General features: G+C 39.8%; 1 protein-coding gene across 2 annotated transcripts in view; it reads left to right on the top strand.

The window, feature by feature from the left end:
- The first annotated feature begins 2,632 nt into the window (after window positions 1–2,632).
- Window positions 2,633–17,287, top strand: part of sorl1 (sortilin-related receptor, L(DLR class) A repeats containing) — a 95,396-nt gene continuing 80,741 nt past the window's right edge. For both annotated transcript variants that reach the window (XM_067593934.1, XM_067593936.1), the window contains exon 1: window positions 2,633–2,992. In XM_067593934.1, the coding sequence (XP_067450035.1) occupies window positions 2,672–2,992 (321 nt within the window). In that variant the 5' untranslated portion in view covers window positions 2,633–2,671. The remainder of the gene's footprint in view (window positions 2,993–17,287) is intronic.

The raw sequence follows: 17,287 nt of genomic DNA on the forward strand, positions 1-17,287 counted from the left end.
TATATAGTAACTATTATTTGAAACAAATACACTTATTTTGTGGTAAAATCATCAAATGTAAAATTGGCTCATGTTACCCCGTTCTCCCCTAATGTAATACTGTAATAGGGGATGCATCATACAGCATTGCATCATATAGCATTTGCAATCAAATTATGTTGTGTTTTTCATCTCAAACACAAATAAAGGTGATTAAATATATTATGCTTGAACCGTGTTTATGTGTAAATTCTCAGAAGTTCTGTTCAGTCTTGCAAAGGGGTGCAATGTTGTTTTTACATTGGAAATACAGTATGACCTGCTACCCGGATAGATTTAGCAGATGGTTGGGTTGCTTGTGTCTCCAGCTGTTACATACCATATAGGTCAGCAAGAGCAAGTAAAAAGCTGGCCACCTGCTCTCATTAGCAGGTGGGAAACTGTTGACATCCATACATTTGCTCACTCACAGGCCTGCTGTGGTGTTAGCTTAGTAATAATTGCTGAGGAGGTTCTGAGAAAGACTGTCACACTAGCACTCTGAGATGAAGTAATAACTAGTTAATTTCTATTGTCTTCCTTAATTATTGTATTCAAATAAATGACTGCATTAAGGATGTGAGCATCATTTACTGTAGGTATATATAGGTTTTTAACACTGCTGGAAAAAAGCTAGATCAATAGGTCAACACCACATAGATAGTTGATAGACTGTCCTGTATATCATTAAAGGACTGGTTTACAATTTTTCAAATCTGTCTTAAAACAACAGTCAGGAGCCAGAATTAACATTGAAATAGGCATTTCTTGCTATAATTATTCCTCCTGTTCATACTGACCATAAGAAAATCCCTTCATATTGCACTTACAATGTACGTGATGAGGGACAAAATCCACAGTCCTCCTCCTGTGAAAAAATGTATTTAAAAATGTAACTGAATATGAAGCTCCAGCCATCCAAATGAAGTTGATAAGTTCATTTAAAGTATTGCCAATTGATGCACAAAAACAACAAAATACTGAAAATATAAATATGCAAGTCAAGGTCCAAAGGTCATGGTAAAGGACCAAACTGAATTCAACAAGTTACATTTTAAACCATAGTGAAAACCTACTCTATGGCTTATACATTCTATCTGCTGGTGTTGTAAAACAGACCTTTTTTTCCCTGTGGAAGTGGGAGTCCAATCAATATCCAACTAATTCAAAGATTTAGCATGAAGGAATCAGCGTCTTGGAGGATGTTTATGAATGTGATCCCTGAAGAAAACAATCAATGAGTATAAAGTATCAATCAATCACCAAGTATAGAAAATGTAGAGAGTGAGTCTTGGTGGTGTTGTTGCATGGAACATGTGGAGGGTTTGACTTAACACATAGAATATAAAAATGACTTAAAGGGAAAAAAATCTTTAGAAATGATTGCATGTCACAGAGCATTGGAGTATCTAAGGAAGTTGAGCAATGAGTTAAAAGTGACATTGCTTTTAAGGTAATTTGAAGCTATTAGGAAGCCATGATAAGAGTTTTCTGCAAATTACTGTTGCTCCTTATCAGCATTTAAACATTTCACACCCATGAGACCAGTCAGACCTGCAAGACTTGCATACATTTGCAAGGACTTGTTTATGAAGACTTGTGGACTGTAGAGATTTTGCCATATTTTTTGTAGCTATCCCTTTAACCTCTCTGGCGCTAGTAAGCCGTTGGCAATGTTGCAAATCAATGAGCAGGACTGTTTTATAGCAATATATTTTGCTTCAATCTGATGAAGTACTTTGATTTAATTTGCTGGATTAGACAAAAACCTTAACCACACATTCATGTCTAGATATTTGATCCTATTAAAAACTTCTAAATTAATTTACCATAGAATCTGCTATGTCATGGTGTATATGGCACTGTGATTTTGATAAAAAATTACATATATTGTGATAGAGGATTTTATCCATATCACTAAACCCTAGTTGGACTCAAAACTTTTCTAAAACAGTTCTGTTTTCTTGTGAGAAGTCTCATATTTAGACTGATAATGATTATTATAATAATAAATTAAATGTTTAAGCATGCTCTGCAAATGCTCAGTTGTGGTAAGATTCAATAATAATAATTCTATATTATATAATAGAATAATGCTAATTCTATACAATATAAACAGCATCCTAATATTTTGATATTAGATTGATATATCATATTTCTTATGATAGTTTCAGTTTATTGTAGCTGAGGTTTGGTAAGAGTTTTGTGTATGATACATTAATTTAACTAAACAAATTTTTCCATTTTTTTTCACATAATGATGCCATCAGTTTGTAAAGTGAGCATTATGATACAGTATTCTTTTTTCTCTATGTTGCTAGGCCTGGTGATACAAGATATATTTGTTGATAACGTGGAGTTATTGGTTTGATATTGTGTTTTCGTCTGGTTTTGTGTGACTGCTGCTGTTTTTTTTATGTATTTATTCATGTTTATTTTTATGGTCGTTACTGTGTGTTCCTCTGGTGCGTTTGTCTCTTAATAAAAAAGACATTATTGTGTGGCGCATCGGAGGCTTGTTAACTGCCTTTGTGTGCAGAAGACTAGTTCTTCCCGACATTCCCATGGCTTGTGAATGCAGCATCAGCGGCATCGCTGCCAGTAGAAGGAGCTGCTCAGTCTTACCTAACCCCAAAGCCAAACATACACAAACATGGCGATATCACAAGCAAGCAGGATGCAGTCTTCTCTTCGGTGTTCGTTTTATTTATTGGTCCTCTGGGTTGCAGGAATAAATTCGTCGACTCTTCGTCTTCACCCGGAGCAGCGCTACATGCTGCCGCAAAATAGAGGATATTTCACGATAGACGCAAATGGGGATTTACCGGACGGGGATGGAGGAGGCGCCGCGGCTTCAGCGCTGCGACTGGCCGCTCGTAGCGCTGTTGAAGGCGGATGGGACTCCGGCGCCCCTCCGCTGCATCGAAGCCGCCGGAGTGCTGGAGAATCGACCATGCCAAAGGTGTACGGACAGGTAATGTAGTAGCATCCCAGTGGTCCTGCTCACTTAAATCTGAACATTGTGTATCACCTCAGACTGCCCTTAACTGGCAAGGATGTCTTGGGGAAATAACGCAAAGCCCACTGTTGTTTTCTAAGTCACATCATTTCTTGCACCTTATGCTGAAGTAGCCCTGCTTGTGTTCACTGTGGTATGAGGAGAAAGGGACGCCAAGTGCCCTGTTTAACCTCAAAACAACATGTCCAGTGAACAGAGCCGAAGACGTTTTATGAGTCAGTCGGTCCACTTGGTGTTTTCGACGTAGCTATAACGTTACACTCCACCAAACACATATTCAAATGAATGTCAAGTCATAAACCTGCTTTCCCGTTTTGAGGGGTTGATAGCAACCTGTGTGTGGCAGCTCCGAAAGTATATAGAAATTACAGGAAAAAAGTATGAAATTACAGCTGCAGCTTAGATTGAATTCATGCCGAAGTTACTAGAAGACCCTTAAGAATCCCAGAAACGTTTGATGTTTTGTGTTTGTGTGTATGTCCACCGATTAAGAAAGAAACCAATAATGCGAGGTGAGGTGCAAATGGTTGTAGCTGTTGTCGTTTATTCGCTGTCTTCAGAGGAAGTCGTGCTGAAATCGAATTTGCAAAGTTCATGTTAAGGTTTTCAGGCAGCGACCTCACAGATGCAAAGTAGCCCTAATTAAGCTGTTATGGCAAACTTCATTCAAATAAATGGCAATTTAGTGGACTTGCCCGTCGTCAAATACTGTCTACACATAACACAAAATGACTTGTAAGACATTTTAGGAGACATTAGCAGTTAAGTGCTAGTTTAGCAAACAGTGACAACACATACCTGCTTTTCACCTCCATCATATCCCCATCAACCAATCCAAATTCTACTGTAGGTTGGTAAATTAGGTCTAAATTGAATTCAGCTAAATACTTTCACTTATTTGGAAAAAAGTCAATGTTGAAATTTTCAAACATGCAATGCCAACATGAAATAGCCAGATTTTAAAAGGGGTTTGGGATGGAGGTCTCTTCACACATGACAGAACACAACATATCGGTGCTAGCTCCAGGTCACTAACCCCATTCTGTCTAGATTTGAAAGCAAATATTTATACCTCTGTATCAGTCTAGCAGCTGCTACATTCATTTGTCAGGACTCTATCCTAAATTGGCCTCATTTGAACATATTACACTCTCATGTAAATACACACGCTTGGTTGGATATAATTGCATTTTTCTTTTTTGGGGGGGAAACCCAGGCTAGATGTCAGTTATTCTTCTCCTCTTTGTCTGTGTTCAGTATGATTCAGTATTTATTGATGAAGAGCAGTCAGACACCGGTGTTGGTTTACAGGATTGGTGTATGATTATTGGCAGCGACGCAGTCATTAGTGCTGCTACAACATAGTCATTCATTACAAAGACATTTCATCCAGTAGTCTGACATTGTTCACCGTGCTGTTGCTCTCTCCAAGCCTCCCGGCATTATGAAGCTATCAAACGCAGAAAACACCCTGATTGAAGAGGTGTAATGAAGCATCTCAGAACAAACTGCAACAATCTCGATGAAACATGATTGCCTGAGAAAACATTTCATCCCCAAGTGGAGAAAGAAAGTGAGAGTTAGGGCAGTATCAAAGTGAAACTTGACAGAAGACTGAACTGAACTGGGAACCTGTAAGTTGTAAACCGTAAGCACAAATTGGCTGGAATTGAAAATGGAAATGGATCTGTAGAGGCTTGACTGGATATTGGGCCACCTGAGGGCCACCTGAGGGCCACCCATGGGCCAGATGAGCAACACAGTTAATGGTAGAGGCCCGTAGAGAACGATAACACAACGGTTACATCCCTAGAAGCAGATGCAAAACTTCACATGCAAGACCTGTGTGCGAACAGGTGATAAAATCATAGACCACTGATTAGAGAATACAGACAGGAAAGAAAAAAGTGAGCTTCAGGGAGGAGGAGAAGTAAGCAGAAGGGAAGTGTTTTCTCTCTGTCATCTGTCACCAGTCTAACGCAGCCTGCTGTCTCACAGCCTGCTGATTGCTTCTTCCTTGTCTGGTGACACCCACAGTCCAAACACAGCAAACAGGACAAATAGCCTCCAGAGTGTGTGATTGGGATCAGGTTTCGTCACAAAGATGGAACCAGAAGAGGTTGTTAGTAGATGCGTAGCTGGTCAGGTGCTGCTTGTTGTCATCCCTGTTGGCTTGTAATGGTATGACTGGACTTATTAAGAAGCTCGAGCAGGAGCTGTAATTGGAGATAATGGCCCAGTCTGATTGGAGTATAGTTTGCATTCTTAATCATGCATCCATTGACCTGTAATCTGTGGGTAACTGACCTGGTGTGGGGCTCGATAAGGATGTGCGTCTCCATCACTGAGGATGATGGGATATACATCTTGATGCATTGACAACAATCCGATACATTGAAGATACATATCAATCTAAATATCAAATTATTGGTCACATTTCTAAATGATAAAGGCATAGGGCTTCTGCTAATAATTATATATAAATAAATCGGATTTTAAGGATGCAAAAATGTTAGAAATGATGCATCGTTGTTTGGCTAAGTAGGCATATTTTTCATACGTCAGTGCTCACTGTGTCACCATGTGTGGTTGTGAGCACAGAGTTTGCAGTTTTTTGTCAGTCCAACCAAAGTCTATGTCTGTACAAATATGTCTGTGGTTGAAGGTGTGCAGGGCTCCTTCTTGAATGATCTACAACTATGCTCTTTTTCACTGTCTCAAGTGTCTCTCCAAATAGCGTTGGGTTGGTTTCTTGTTTTGCTGGTCTGGTCTGGTGTATGAGCTTAAACTGGTTTGATTTTATGCGAACCGACTTCACCGGCATTTGTCATTATGAGACGTTCTGGCAAATTAAAAAGTAGCTGACTTCAGCAACCTGTGCTGACAGTGCTAAATCCAACTTGCATTGCATTAACTATCGGACCAACTGATCGTGGAGCTGGATAGACAGTGGGGCAGTCTCAGAGTAGATATGTCTGCCCTGATAAAGATGTCCATCCAGCCTGTTCAATCCTCAGTAGACTCGCTTTGCAAACAAATAAATTCTTCTTCGACCACAAAGAAGTGTTGACAGTAAAATCGCTGTGTTCCCCGAAGCCCCCGAAACTCGAGAGAGCACACCACACACTCTATGAGCTCTTCTCTTGGGCATCTGGTGCATCTCTGGTCTCTTTTTCTTCATCCTTCATCTCTCTTTTCTGTTCTTGAATGTACTGTAGCGACAAAGTCTTTCTCAGCTGTTAACAGACTGTTATGCTACCTGGCTAGCTAGCGAGCTGTACCCAGCATGCCGTTCAGTTGTGTAATTTTGTAAATGTGCAATTATTGGTGTTACAAATTGTTTATGTGTCACAAATAGTTGTGTGCCATGATGTTTTGCCCTGTTAAAGAGAGTTAGTTGTGGGTTATTAATTGTTGTGTTATAAAGTTTTAACTGTTAGTAAGAAGAGTATGTAGTTAATAGAGGTCTCAATACACTCTGCATAGCGTTCTGGAACGTTCTTTGTGGGTCTTATTATTATGCTCCATTTGGGAACGGTCGAGTCATGTGTGACACCTAGTGGTGAAATTTGTTATAACTGGTCATTTCCTGTATTTTGCTTTAAACACAAAATATGTAATTTCAGCCACTAGGGGTCTCTCAGTCAAAACAATAACAAAAGACGACGTGTGATGATGGTGTGAAGTAGCGTGGGATCATGGGAGATGTTGTCTTCATTGTTAAACAACCAGCTTCTCTGAGATAGGATTACTTCAGTGTTCATTGTTCAGGTCTCCTCCTCTCCAAAACAAACAGATCAGATGATTAAAACAGGTAAAAACACTGAATAAAGCAGTTTCACATTAAAAATCGGTGTTTCTCTGAAGCTGTTTGGCGGAAAGAGGACATCTGGAACGGGCTGCTAGCCGAGTGGCTGCTAGCCGAGCGGCTGCTAACGGCTACCCAGCTTGTTTCTCTGATAACTTAAGATCCAGATGTCCGATGACTAAAATCCTTCATCTGGCTAAAAGATATAGATAAAAATGACCAAGATCTAAAACTTTATCATAAAAATGTGGCTTAAAACTGAATAAAAGTCAATTTATAACAGTTTCTGGTGGCAACCACAACGGCAACGTGTTATCTTATATGCGTATACTCTTTGGTGCAAGTGGTGAGCAACCACAATGCCGCTGGTGCATGCATCTTTGGTAGAGGGGGTATGGCGCCATTGACAGGCGACCAGGTGAAACGGACCGTTACTTTGATCAAAATTACAGATTTGTCTGGGTTTGGAAATTGTTGGAAACATTTGTGATAATGTACGTACACAGCTCAACAAAATATATAACATAGGTCTAGTTGTTTTCAGACATTTTAATGCAGAACAGTTACATGTAATAGCTTTAATATCAAACCAATTTGATAATGTATATATCAGGCCAAATCTGTCTCCAAGTCGTATTTACGGCTTTGAAGGGCTCTTACAGGGATGGAGAATAAATTAACTGGTAGCCTGACACTGGACACTGAAACAGCCATCACCAGGGCAACCAATGGACGTCTTGCTCGCCCTGCTCTTGTTATCAGTTTTGTTCACATATGAAGATAAAGAGTTTGTTCCCTCTCTCTGAGGGGAATGTTTTTACTGGAATTCTGTTATATCTGAAGTGGACTGGAGGAGAACATAGTTGTTTAAGTACTGTCTCCCAAACAAGGCAAAAGAAACCCATCTGATAATACTTTAGATATATACCCAACTGATATTCTGGTTTCCAAATTCAATAAGAGTTGCTCCTTTTGCACCATTGATCCGGAACCATTACCTCTTGTATTTTATGAATGTAGTTGAGTAACTGTAACATGATGTTAATTTACTATATGTGAAATGTATATTTCATGTCATCACCCTGTCATTAAATGTGTTTCCATCCACCTGTTTTTATTCACAGTCTCAATTTGTGCTCATACATGAAGTGATGAAAGATAATGGCAGATTAATACATCAGATCTGTGTGGGGCGATGAGGAGACTGTAATGTTTCTCAAATTAATACATGAAATGAAACAAACATAAATGTTATATTTCCATCATGTTTTCTACATTGTTTGAGGTTTGACTGGAACTCTTTTAATGACGTCGTCTTGTTGCGCTCTCTTCTTCTTGCACAACCGGCTGTTTATCTTTATGACCCAACTCCAAATATTCATGTAATGGTCCTTGATGAAAACACATATTCATTTGAATTTTCTTTTGCTAATTTTCTGGAAATTTTGTTAAAATTTGCGTTTCATTTGGATGGATACCGAGCTTATATTAGTAAAGTATATTGTTTTTATTGGACAACGACAATATGCTCATGAACAAAATGACTAAAAGTGAAGAGTCACACGACAGTTTTAACTTGGAAAATTATGATTACTGCTAATAATAACACATTCTGTACTTGTTTTTCCATGATCGATTAATTGTTTAATCAACTAATTGTTAAAAATCATTTTAAAATGCCATCCAGAGTTTGTTGAAGCCCACATTAATGTCTTCAATTTGTTCGACCAACAGTCCAAAACCCAAAAATATTCAATTTACTGTCATACAAAAAAGAAAAGCAGCAAATCCTGAGATGAAACCAGACAATGTTTGGCATTTTTGCTTGAAAATGAAACAATTAATGGATTATCAAAGCAGTTGTCCATGAATATTTGACTTATTATTGTTCACTAGAACGTGGAAAAATCCTCACCTTTGAGAACTGGAACCAGTGAAGGTTTGGCTGTTTTGCTTGTTGAATCACTTAAAAGATTAAACTATTATCAAAATTATTGTAGGTTATCTTATAGTGAATTGATTAATCTATTAATGGACTATGAATTGTTTCAGAACTCTGACTATCCCCCATTTATATCAGCTAGGATAAAGTTCACCAGCAGCACAAATTACAGCCTTTAAAATGACCACAGAGTTGAATCAACATCTCTCTGACACAGTGTCAGTACAAACTCAAAATGATATACTCAATAAGGCTGTTGTATAATGTACAACATTGTAAAGTTGATTGAAAGTCTCCTTTAGGTAAAATTTACTGTTCTAAAATATCATGTGATTAGTCACGTTGAATTCATTAGTTTTTTAGTTGATTAGCTGGCTGTTAACACCTGGTGGTCAGCGGTGTAGAATGATTGGTTCAGAGGCTCAGTTCGCTCTGAGAAGTCTCCTAATGACAAGTTAAACAGTTTTAAATCCTCATATCTGCTGTTCTTTCACCAGCTGCTGCTGCTGCTGTTGTTCTGTGACAGTGTCACTGCTATTTCTGGTCTCCTGATGATACAATTAGCCCTCTTAATCATCATGTGCTCGTGTAGTGTGGAGTGTAACAGTAAGAAGCTTCACAGTGTGTTTACTGTGATTAGTGGTGAACACACGGGGATGATGACAGTGACAGTGTTGGGAATCTCATGATTCGATTTGATTCTGATTCTTGGTGTCATAATTGATTCAGAAGTGATTCTTGATTGGATAAATAGAAAAAGGAGGCACTATTTTCAGGCTCTCACCACAGTGCACCGTGTGTCAAACCAGTAAAGGTGATATGAAACATGATGGGCAGTTCAGCTAACGGGTCATGATGAGGATCATTGTCTGACCGAACAAAATAGAAGAAGAAAGGTGTGCGGGTGTACGCAACCTTTTAAATCCTGAAACTAAAGTTGAATTCGCTGACCACCACAGGAGGTTGTGTGTGTTTGAGAGTTATTAATGTTCCGTCCCCAGCAGTGGAGGATACACTCTCTGCTGCAGCAGTGCAACACAAGTGCAGGTCTTTAGAAATAAAAAGGACTATTGACCTAGTTATTGTTGTAAAGTGCTGGAGTTTAGGCACACCACTTCACTAACATTAACCTCTGGTTGATGTATTCACAAAATACCCTCGTCTGTAAATCCAAAATGTGTCAGAATGCTAGCCGTCACTGAAAGATGAACGCTAGATTACACCGTTTCCAAACCCTTCTCTGTTCCGTCAGCACAAACACAAGAATTGCTTTTTGGAATCGATTCTAAATCATATCAAATCAAATTTCATGATTCTTATGTGAATCCTTTTTCCCCTCGACACATAGTGACAATGCTGGAAAGCATGTGTCATGTGTAGTGTTGGAATAAATCATTTGAACATGTTATCAGTAAACCTCACGTATCAGTAAAATAGATCTTGTCGTTAAACATGGTTTGGAGTTGTGCACACACACCAGTGATGTGTTTGGTGAGTGTGTTGACTGGGCTGACAAGTGACAACCACAATGACTGAACAATTTTCAGAGTGACCCAATAATAAAATGCCACACTACTGAGAGATCATGTTTGCAAAGTTCAGTTTACATCAGTGATCAGTGTGTACTACCAACGTTTCTGAGATAAAAAGAACAACACACCAAACACCAGATCTTTCTCTGAGGAGTGTGTGCAACCATGCATATGTGTTTGCAGTCACCTTTGAGTGAATTCACACTGCATTTAAGCCAATGAAAAGCCCAACTGAATGACACTAAATCACCTGGAGTCAGAGCAGTGTTTACAGCCGCATCGATCCCACACACACACACACACACTCCGCATCCTCAAACCACCAGACACACTTCCACACACCTTCATAACGCACTCCACGCATCTTTACCTGTAATGCTTGCATGCTAATACCGACTCTAGAAACCTCCTCAAAATTCATCACTGACTCTCGCTCTTAACACCCTGAGATCTGGCTGGAGGCACAACAGTTGACTGTGTGTGTGTGTGTGTGTGTGTGTGTGTGTGTGTGTGTGTGTATGTATGGTAAAGCAGCACTTAGCTCCAGTATGAAAACATCTTAATTCGTTTTTGTCTGGTTGAGTTTGTGCAGCTGCTGTCAGGACGTTTCAAGCAGAGCATTCTTTATATGGAATGACTTTACACCACTTCACATTCAGCCTTGAAGATAAACTTGAATCTAATATTTATCGTTTCCTATCGAGTGCCTCCATCTTACGCAGTAACAAGGTTTGCGTTCGGACCTTGTAAACATTCAGTTTCATGTCGACAAATGCGTTGCTCAATTTTGTTTTTATATCCTTTTTTTTTTGAAGATCTTATCATGCTGTCTCAGTCGGTCAACACATCAGTAAAGGTTAACCTGACAAAGAAACCAAACAGGGAGGTCTGCTGTAGAGGTCTGCATGTAGCGGACGAACACAGTGGCTCAATTATGCTCTCCTTGTAGCTAGGAATACGCTGGTAGCTAACAGCGAAGGATAACTTGCACATGCAAACAGGAAAGCAGCTAGCGCCTGGTGAGAGTGGCGCAAGCCTCCATTGCCTGCCAGTCCTGCAGGGATGATGTCATTGTTTGAGACCGGCTGTGCCGCTGATGCTCTCCTGGCCACGATGCATGCATACGCCCCCCACCTCACCCCCCCTTTACCCCCCCCACCCCCACCCCCACCACCACCACCACCACCACCACCTCACTCTTGCCGTTGAATAATGGAGAGCTCAGAAGTGAAGAGAGGGGAGGGAGGAAGGGGATTTTAGGCTAGATGCCCAAGCGTATTGTTGCTCTGTTCCACTCCTTGGTAGTACCAGACACAGAGTCCCAACTCCTCCTCGCTACCAATAGGATATCAAAGCGCTAGAAGGGTGGGAAGGAAGGAGAGGAATGCAGCAGATAATTAAAGTGGTTTCTGTGTTCGCTGTAAAGCCTGAGCTCTGAAGTTAAATCAAGTGTCATTTTATTGATGCTAATGCAGCAATCTGCCTTTTTTTCCTGTTTTCCTGTTGTAAGATCCTTGTTTACAGGCAATTCCAGAAAAAAAAGAGAACCTGCCTGAGAGCAGGTTGAATGACCTCACTTTGCTGGCAGATATTTTATCTTCTTCTATCTATCTTCTTTATCTCTTCTGAGTTACTGCATGTGCTCTTCCAACAACCCAAGCTACTCTCTGGAGAGACTGTACATGGGCCTAAACTTGGTGAAGGAATTCATCCACTGCTGGCTTATCGGGAGAGGTTGGGTTAATGGCATTGTCTGGAGTTTATTCAAACCTTAGCTGTGTTAGTATTCTCACTTACACGGCTAATCCTTTGCAAAGATGTGTGGCCTGCACTTGTCTGGTCTGGATGACTAATGCTGCAAGAGCCTGGTTTGTTCTGTCACATCTGGGCCTGTATCAGACTCTTTTTTTTTAACACTTTCCCATGGTATTTAATGTGCTTTGTGAATACTAAACTGGAAATTGCACTATTCCCTTCCTAAATAATCAATATACAGTAGCCTACATTGATTGCATAACCGGTAAAGATGCTTTTTAAGTGTTGTCAGGCTGCCAGTTGAAAGCCCTGCAGCTAGAAAAGACCAGAGGCGTTTTATTTGGATCCACACACAAATAAGGAATGCAGCCAGTTTCTCGGTGGCATGTAATGGCTTGTTGGTGAAAGGAAAAGCTTCATTTTGCCTGCTTGGGATGTGACACAAATGAGCATGTGAAGGGACAACACATGGCTTTCGAAGTGATTCAGAGGATGGTTGTGAGGTGTGATATGATATAAAGGCACCGAACACTTCTCTGGTTGAGTAATCGTCCGGGAAATCAGCTCAAAGTCCAGCTCACAGAAGTCATTTCAGGACAGATGATTCTACGTTAGCTTGTATTTTGTTATTCTGTTCCATGCTGTATTTCTGTCATTTGTCTTGTTCTATTCTGTACATTCAACATCTATTGCATGTCTGTCTGTGCTGGGAGAGGGATCCCTCCTCTGTTGCTCTTCCTGAGGTTTCTTCCATTTTTTCCCCTGGTTAAAAGTTTTTTTGGGGGGGAATTTTTCCTCATTTGAATCAAGGGACAGAGGATGTTGTATTGCTTTACAGATTGTAAAGCAAATTTGTGACTTGTGATATTGGGCTATACAAATAAAATGGACTTGACTGTGTTCTCTCCAGGTGTGAAGATCACTTGTGGGCTGGTGGTTAACTGACCCTAAAGGCCGAACCACACCAGGCTTTAGAAGAGTACTCCAAAGATTTAAACATTTGACGCACAAAACGTTGTTGGACGAGATGGACAGTAAAAAAAAAAAAAAAGCAAAATCAATACAGCTTGGTACAAATACGTCTTGAATTAAACGTGTGAACTGAGCCAAGTGACAGTTAGCAAGCTTAATCTGGGCTAGCTAGCGTGTTAGCAGCTAGTACGCCAGCTACAGTAGTTCACCGGCTAGCCCTGTGAGTAGCCACTACGTCACCAAGCTTCTAGCTACCTATTTCTACTGTGACCGGCCCTTAAAACAAAGAAAACGCCTGTACATTGTCTCCAAACCACAAGATGACACTGCATCAGTTAACAATGCATCGATTAAATCCTCATCACATCAGCAAAGATGTATCAACTTATTTGACCCTACAATGAAACAGTTGGTACATCTCAAAAATACTGGCCCCAAGCTTGTACATTGTGTTAACTCCCAGTATGTTTTAATCAGCCTGTTGTATGGCCAAAACCTCGGTTTTGTCTAGTGACAAGTCCTATAAAGTTAATTCAAACAATATGACTGTGTCCTCAGCAATGTTGACAAAAAGAGAGAAAGGCATCATTACTTTGTGAATTCTACTATGAATGGAAAGTAAGAAAAAAAAGCAAAACATGGAGCCAGATGTCTGGAAGATGCAGACAATATGATCTGTGTGTTCTGCTGCAATGTTCAGTTTTATATCACAGCAGTCTCAGTCAGGACTACAGTTTCAGCCACAATATGTAAAATATACTCCAGTAATATTACATTAAAAAAAAAAGGATCTTCTGACAGCAGTCATGTGGGAAATTGGATCAAACTGCTCAAACTGCAGACAGCTGACTACAATTTCTGACATGTCAGAAATCCAACCGATCGTCCAACAGCCAGTTCATTCAGCTGATTAAACAGGCGTCATGACCCCCCCCCCCCAAACTGAAAATTAGTCGGGGGTGATCAGTTCGGGGCTAAAATTGGGCTTAATCCATACAGGGTCTGCTAGACCTTTCATCTGTACTCAGACAGAACATTTATAACAATGTACAGATAATTAAATTATTTCATTAATATTATACTGACAATAATAATGATGATAACATCGTGTTAGAAGTAATAGCAAAAATAAAGATTAATGATCATAAAAACCGACAAAGGTAAAGTAATATCACTATTTTCAATGTTTAAATTCTTTCCTGTGAATTGCAGAGTATTTGTGTTCCTGTTGTTCCCGTTCCCGTTTCTGAGAAATATGTTGGTCATAATGGCGTAACTAAAATTCTTCTTCTTGTGCTAACCGGATGGATACACCCCCATTTACACCGTCATACAGTCCTTTTTAAAGTGAGGAAAAACCACAAGCTCATCAAAGGCTCTCTTGCTAACAAGCTCCTTGTTAACTGCACTTGCGTTGCACTGCTCCTGCAACACTTGGCACCGTTATCAACTGCCTTTAAAGTCCAATTTAATTAGATTTTTTTTTCACTTTGCTAATGAGACATCTTGTGTCTTTTTTCAGGAAATAGAATCAGTGACCAAAAAGGGAAAAAAAAAGTTCTCAGTCTCCTTAGATGAAATATAAAATTTCATCTAAGGAGACTGAGAACTTATTCACATGTAGCTAATCTTTTTTTTTTTTCTTTTTTTTTTTTTAGTTTGAAGCACATTTGACCACTTTTCTTGAGAAAAGTACACTTGCTAATATCATAAGGCATATGGAGCAGTTAGATGGCTGCTGCTCTTCAAACTTCAAAAATATTCAGAATATGTTAAGAATGGTCATTTTAGATGTAAAATGCCAGATTCTCTGTTAACACTACTGCTAACAAAACACTGTCTGTCCTTTGACAGACTAAGAACAAGTTAGTTTGCATTGTGTCTCTGTCCCCCTGTGGCTCAGCTGTCACTTAACTTTTGTGCAAGCCAAAGGGATATTTCTGGAAATATCTCCAAAAACATTTTTTTCTTTAGAATGCATATTGACTGAAAATCACTTTGACATGATTTTAGACTTTGAAAAGGTAAGGGAACTCATCTTACGGCTACTTTCAGTTGTACACAATAATAAAATGTCATAGTACCTTTCAGCTATTTATATACAGACAAATAAAGAGATAAAATAACAGATGGTAGAGGAAGCACTGCTTAACTTGTTGAGCCACTTTTCTAAAAGTCTTTATGGCCTTTTTCTAAATTGCCTTTCTGGCATTTTCAGCTCTTTTTTAGGGCCTCAGCTTTAACACAAGAGCCAGTGTTTCATTTCATCACATTTCACCTGCTCAGACTTCTCTGTAAAAGTAGTGCATATAAAACAGCTGTCCATCAAAATGACATCTGTTACAAGAGACAAGTAAGAAAGTTCAATCCATCCTCCATCCTTATTCAGTCAGTGGACTGAACACCAGTATTGGAATCTTAGATGCTCGATCATCCGAGATGCAATATCATCTTCATCATAGATGCGATACTGAGGATCCCTAAAGAAGCACAAGAAAGCCTTCATAAACCGTCCTTCTGCTCTTTAAACTTACAGTCCACTACAGCATCTGCTGTGTAAATCACTTGTCCTGTGTTCTCTTTTACATCACCCGTCTACATATATGGAGTTCTTCTTTTGATACAGCAAATTAAATCTTGCATAAAGCGATAACATGTTGTTCTATCATAGGCAGAGCAGACGGTCACACTGAGCCTGATTGCATCCTGCTACACAACACAAGAGCCACAGACTCTGAACAACAACCCACATTAGCTTTCCTGATAAAGTCTCCTTCTTATCTAACTTACAAACATGAACACGTGTCTGTCCTGCAGCTTAGCTTGTTGAACGAGCCACCAAACAAACATTCATGTTGGTTTGGTTGTTGCTCTTCAGAATCCCTGTTAGCGTCACACTGTTGGTCCATGGCTTGTAGCTACAGCAGTTTGTTTACGTTGTCTTCATTCGTCACTCTGGTAGCCTGCCAGCTGCTGTCAATCAAACACAGACACCCACACAACCCTCCAGTCAGCTGAGACAAAAAGGCGCATTTCTGCACTTTTTAGAGGCCAGACTGGAAATTAATCTGCAACTATTTTAATAACCGATTCATCATTTTGAGACATTTTTTTAAGGCATATTACAGCTTCTCTAATATGAATATTTGCTGGTTTCATTTGTCTTCTGTGATTGTAATGGAATATCTTTGGATTTTGGATTTTACGTTGTAAAAAAACAAGGCATTTGAAGACGTCACCTTGGAAACAGGCAGTGTTTATGCCTTTGAAAGTGATACTAGTATGGTATTTCAGTATCCTGAACACATTGTAAAATATTCTCTAATCAAACACAGTATAGTCTTATTCAGAAAACAAAAAATATAAGCAAAACATTTAATCAGTGAGTTTATCATTGATTTTGCCCAGCAGAAAAGTCAACTAAAATAATAATTAACGGCCGCTTTTAGTATTGCATTAAGTATTTGAGCAGGATGTGGCGGTGCAGATATAAATCTAGCTTGCCTCACACCACTGAGGGAGTAGGGGACTATTAAGATGGCGATAAGCTCACTGTTCCAGTCTGTTGACTCCTCAAGGTCTGACTGAGGAGCGACCCATCATAAAAAGAGAGAAATCCTTCTCCTCTGCTCCTTCTGACTAAGTCGCTCGGTTTGCTGAGTCCTGTCTGCTCCGTCAGGTATGAAGGGTTCGTACAAGATAGCTTCCGGTGAGGCGGAATGCATTATGCGTCTGTGTGTGTATGTGTGTGCGTGTGTGTGTGTGAAGGAGACAGACAGACAGACAGACAGACAACCGTGGCAGTACAGTAGCCTTGTTGTCTGTCTGCGATACGCTTGACTCCACCCCCGCTCCCTCCCCAGCCCCCCGACTCCCCAAGTGACCACAAAGCTGTCATAGAGATTGATGGATGGGAGCAGATAAGGAACACCTCTCTGTCACTTACAGAGCCACCTTTGGACTACCCGCCATGTTGAAGTGCAGTGTGAGAGGTGGAAATATCATAGAGAATACTCAGTAGGTGTGGTATATATATAGTCGTATTGGTCAGAGGGTGTGCATTATTTTCAGATTACCACATAGTTCAAACATAGCAGCATCATCGCTGCTCTGAATTCATATCCAAAGGTGACTGATATCATATAAACCATGAAACAATATACATTTTGTTAATTTAGTTGCACAAATAACAAGAAACATAATGCATTAAAGGAGTAAATACGATTTGTGCTGGTGAGATT

This window comes from Thunnus thynnus, chromosome 7 (assembly GCF_963924715.1).
Source record: "Thunnus thynnus chromosome 7, fThuThy2.1, whole genome shotgun sequence".
NCBI classification, from domain to species: Eukaryota; Metazoa; Chordata; class Actinopteri; order Scombriformes; family Scombridae; genus Thunnus; species Thunnus thynnus.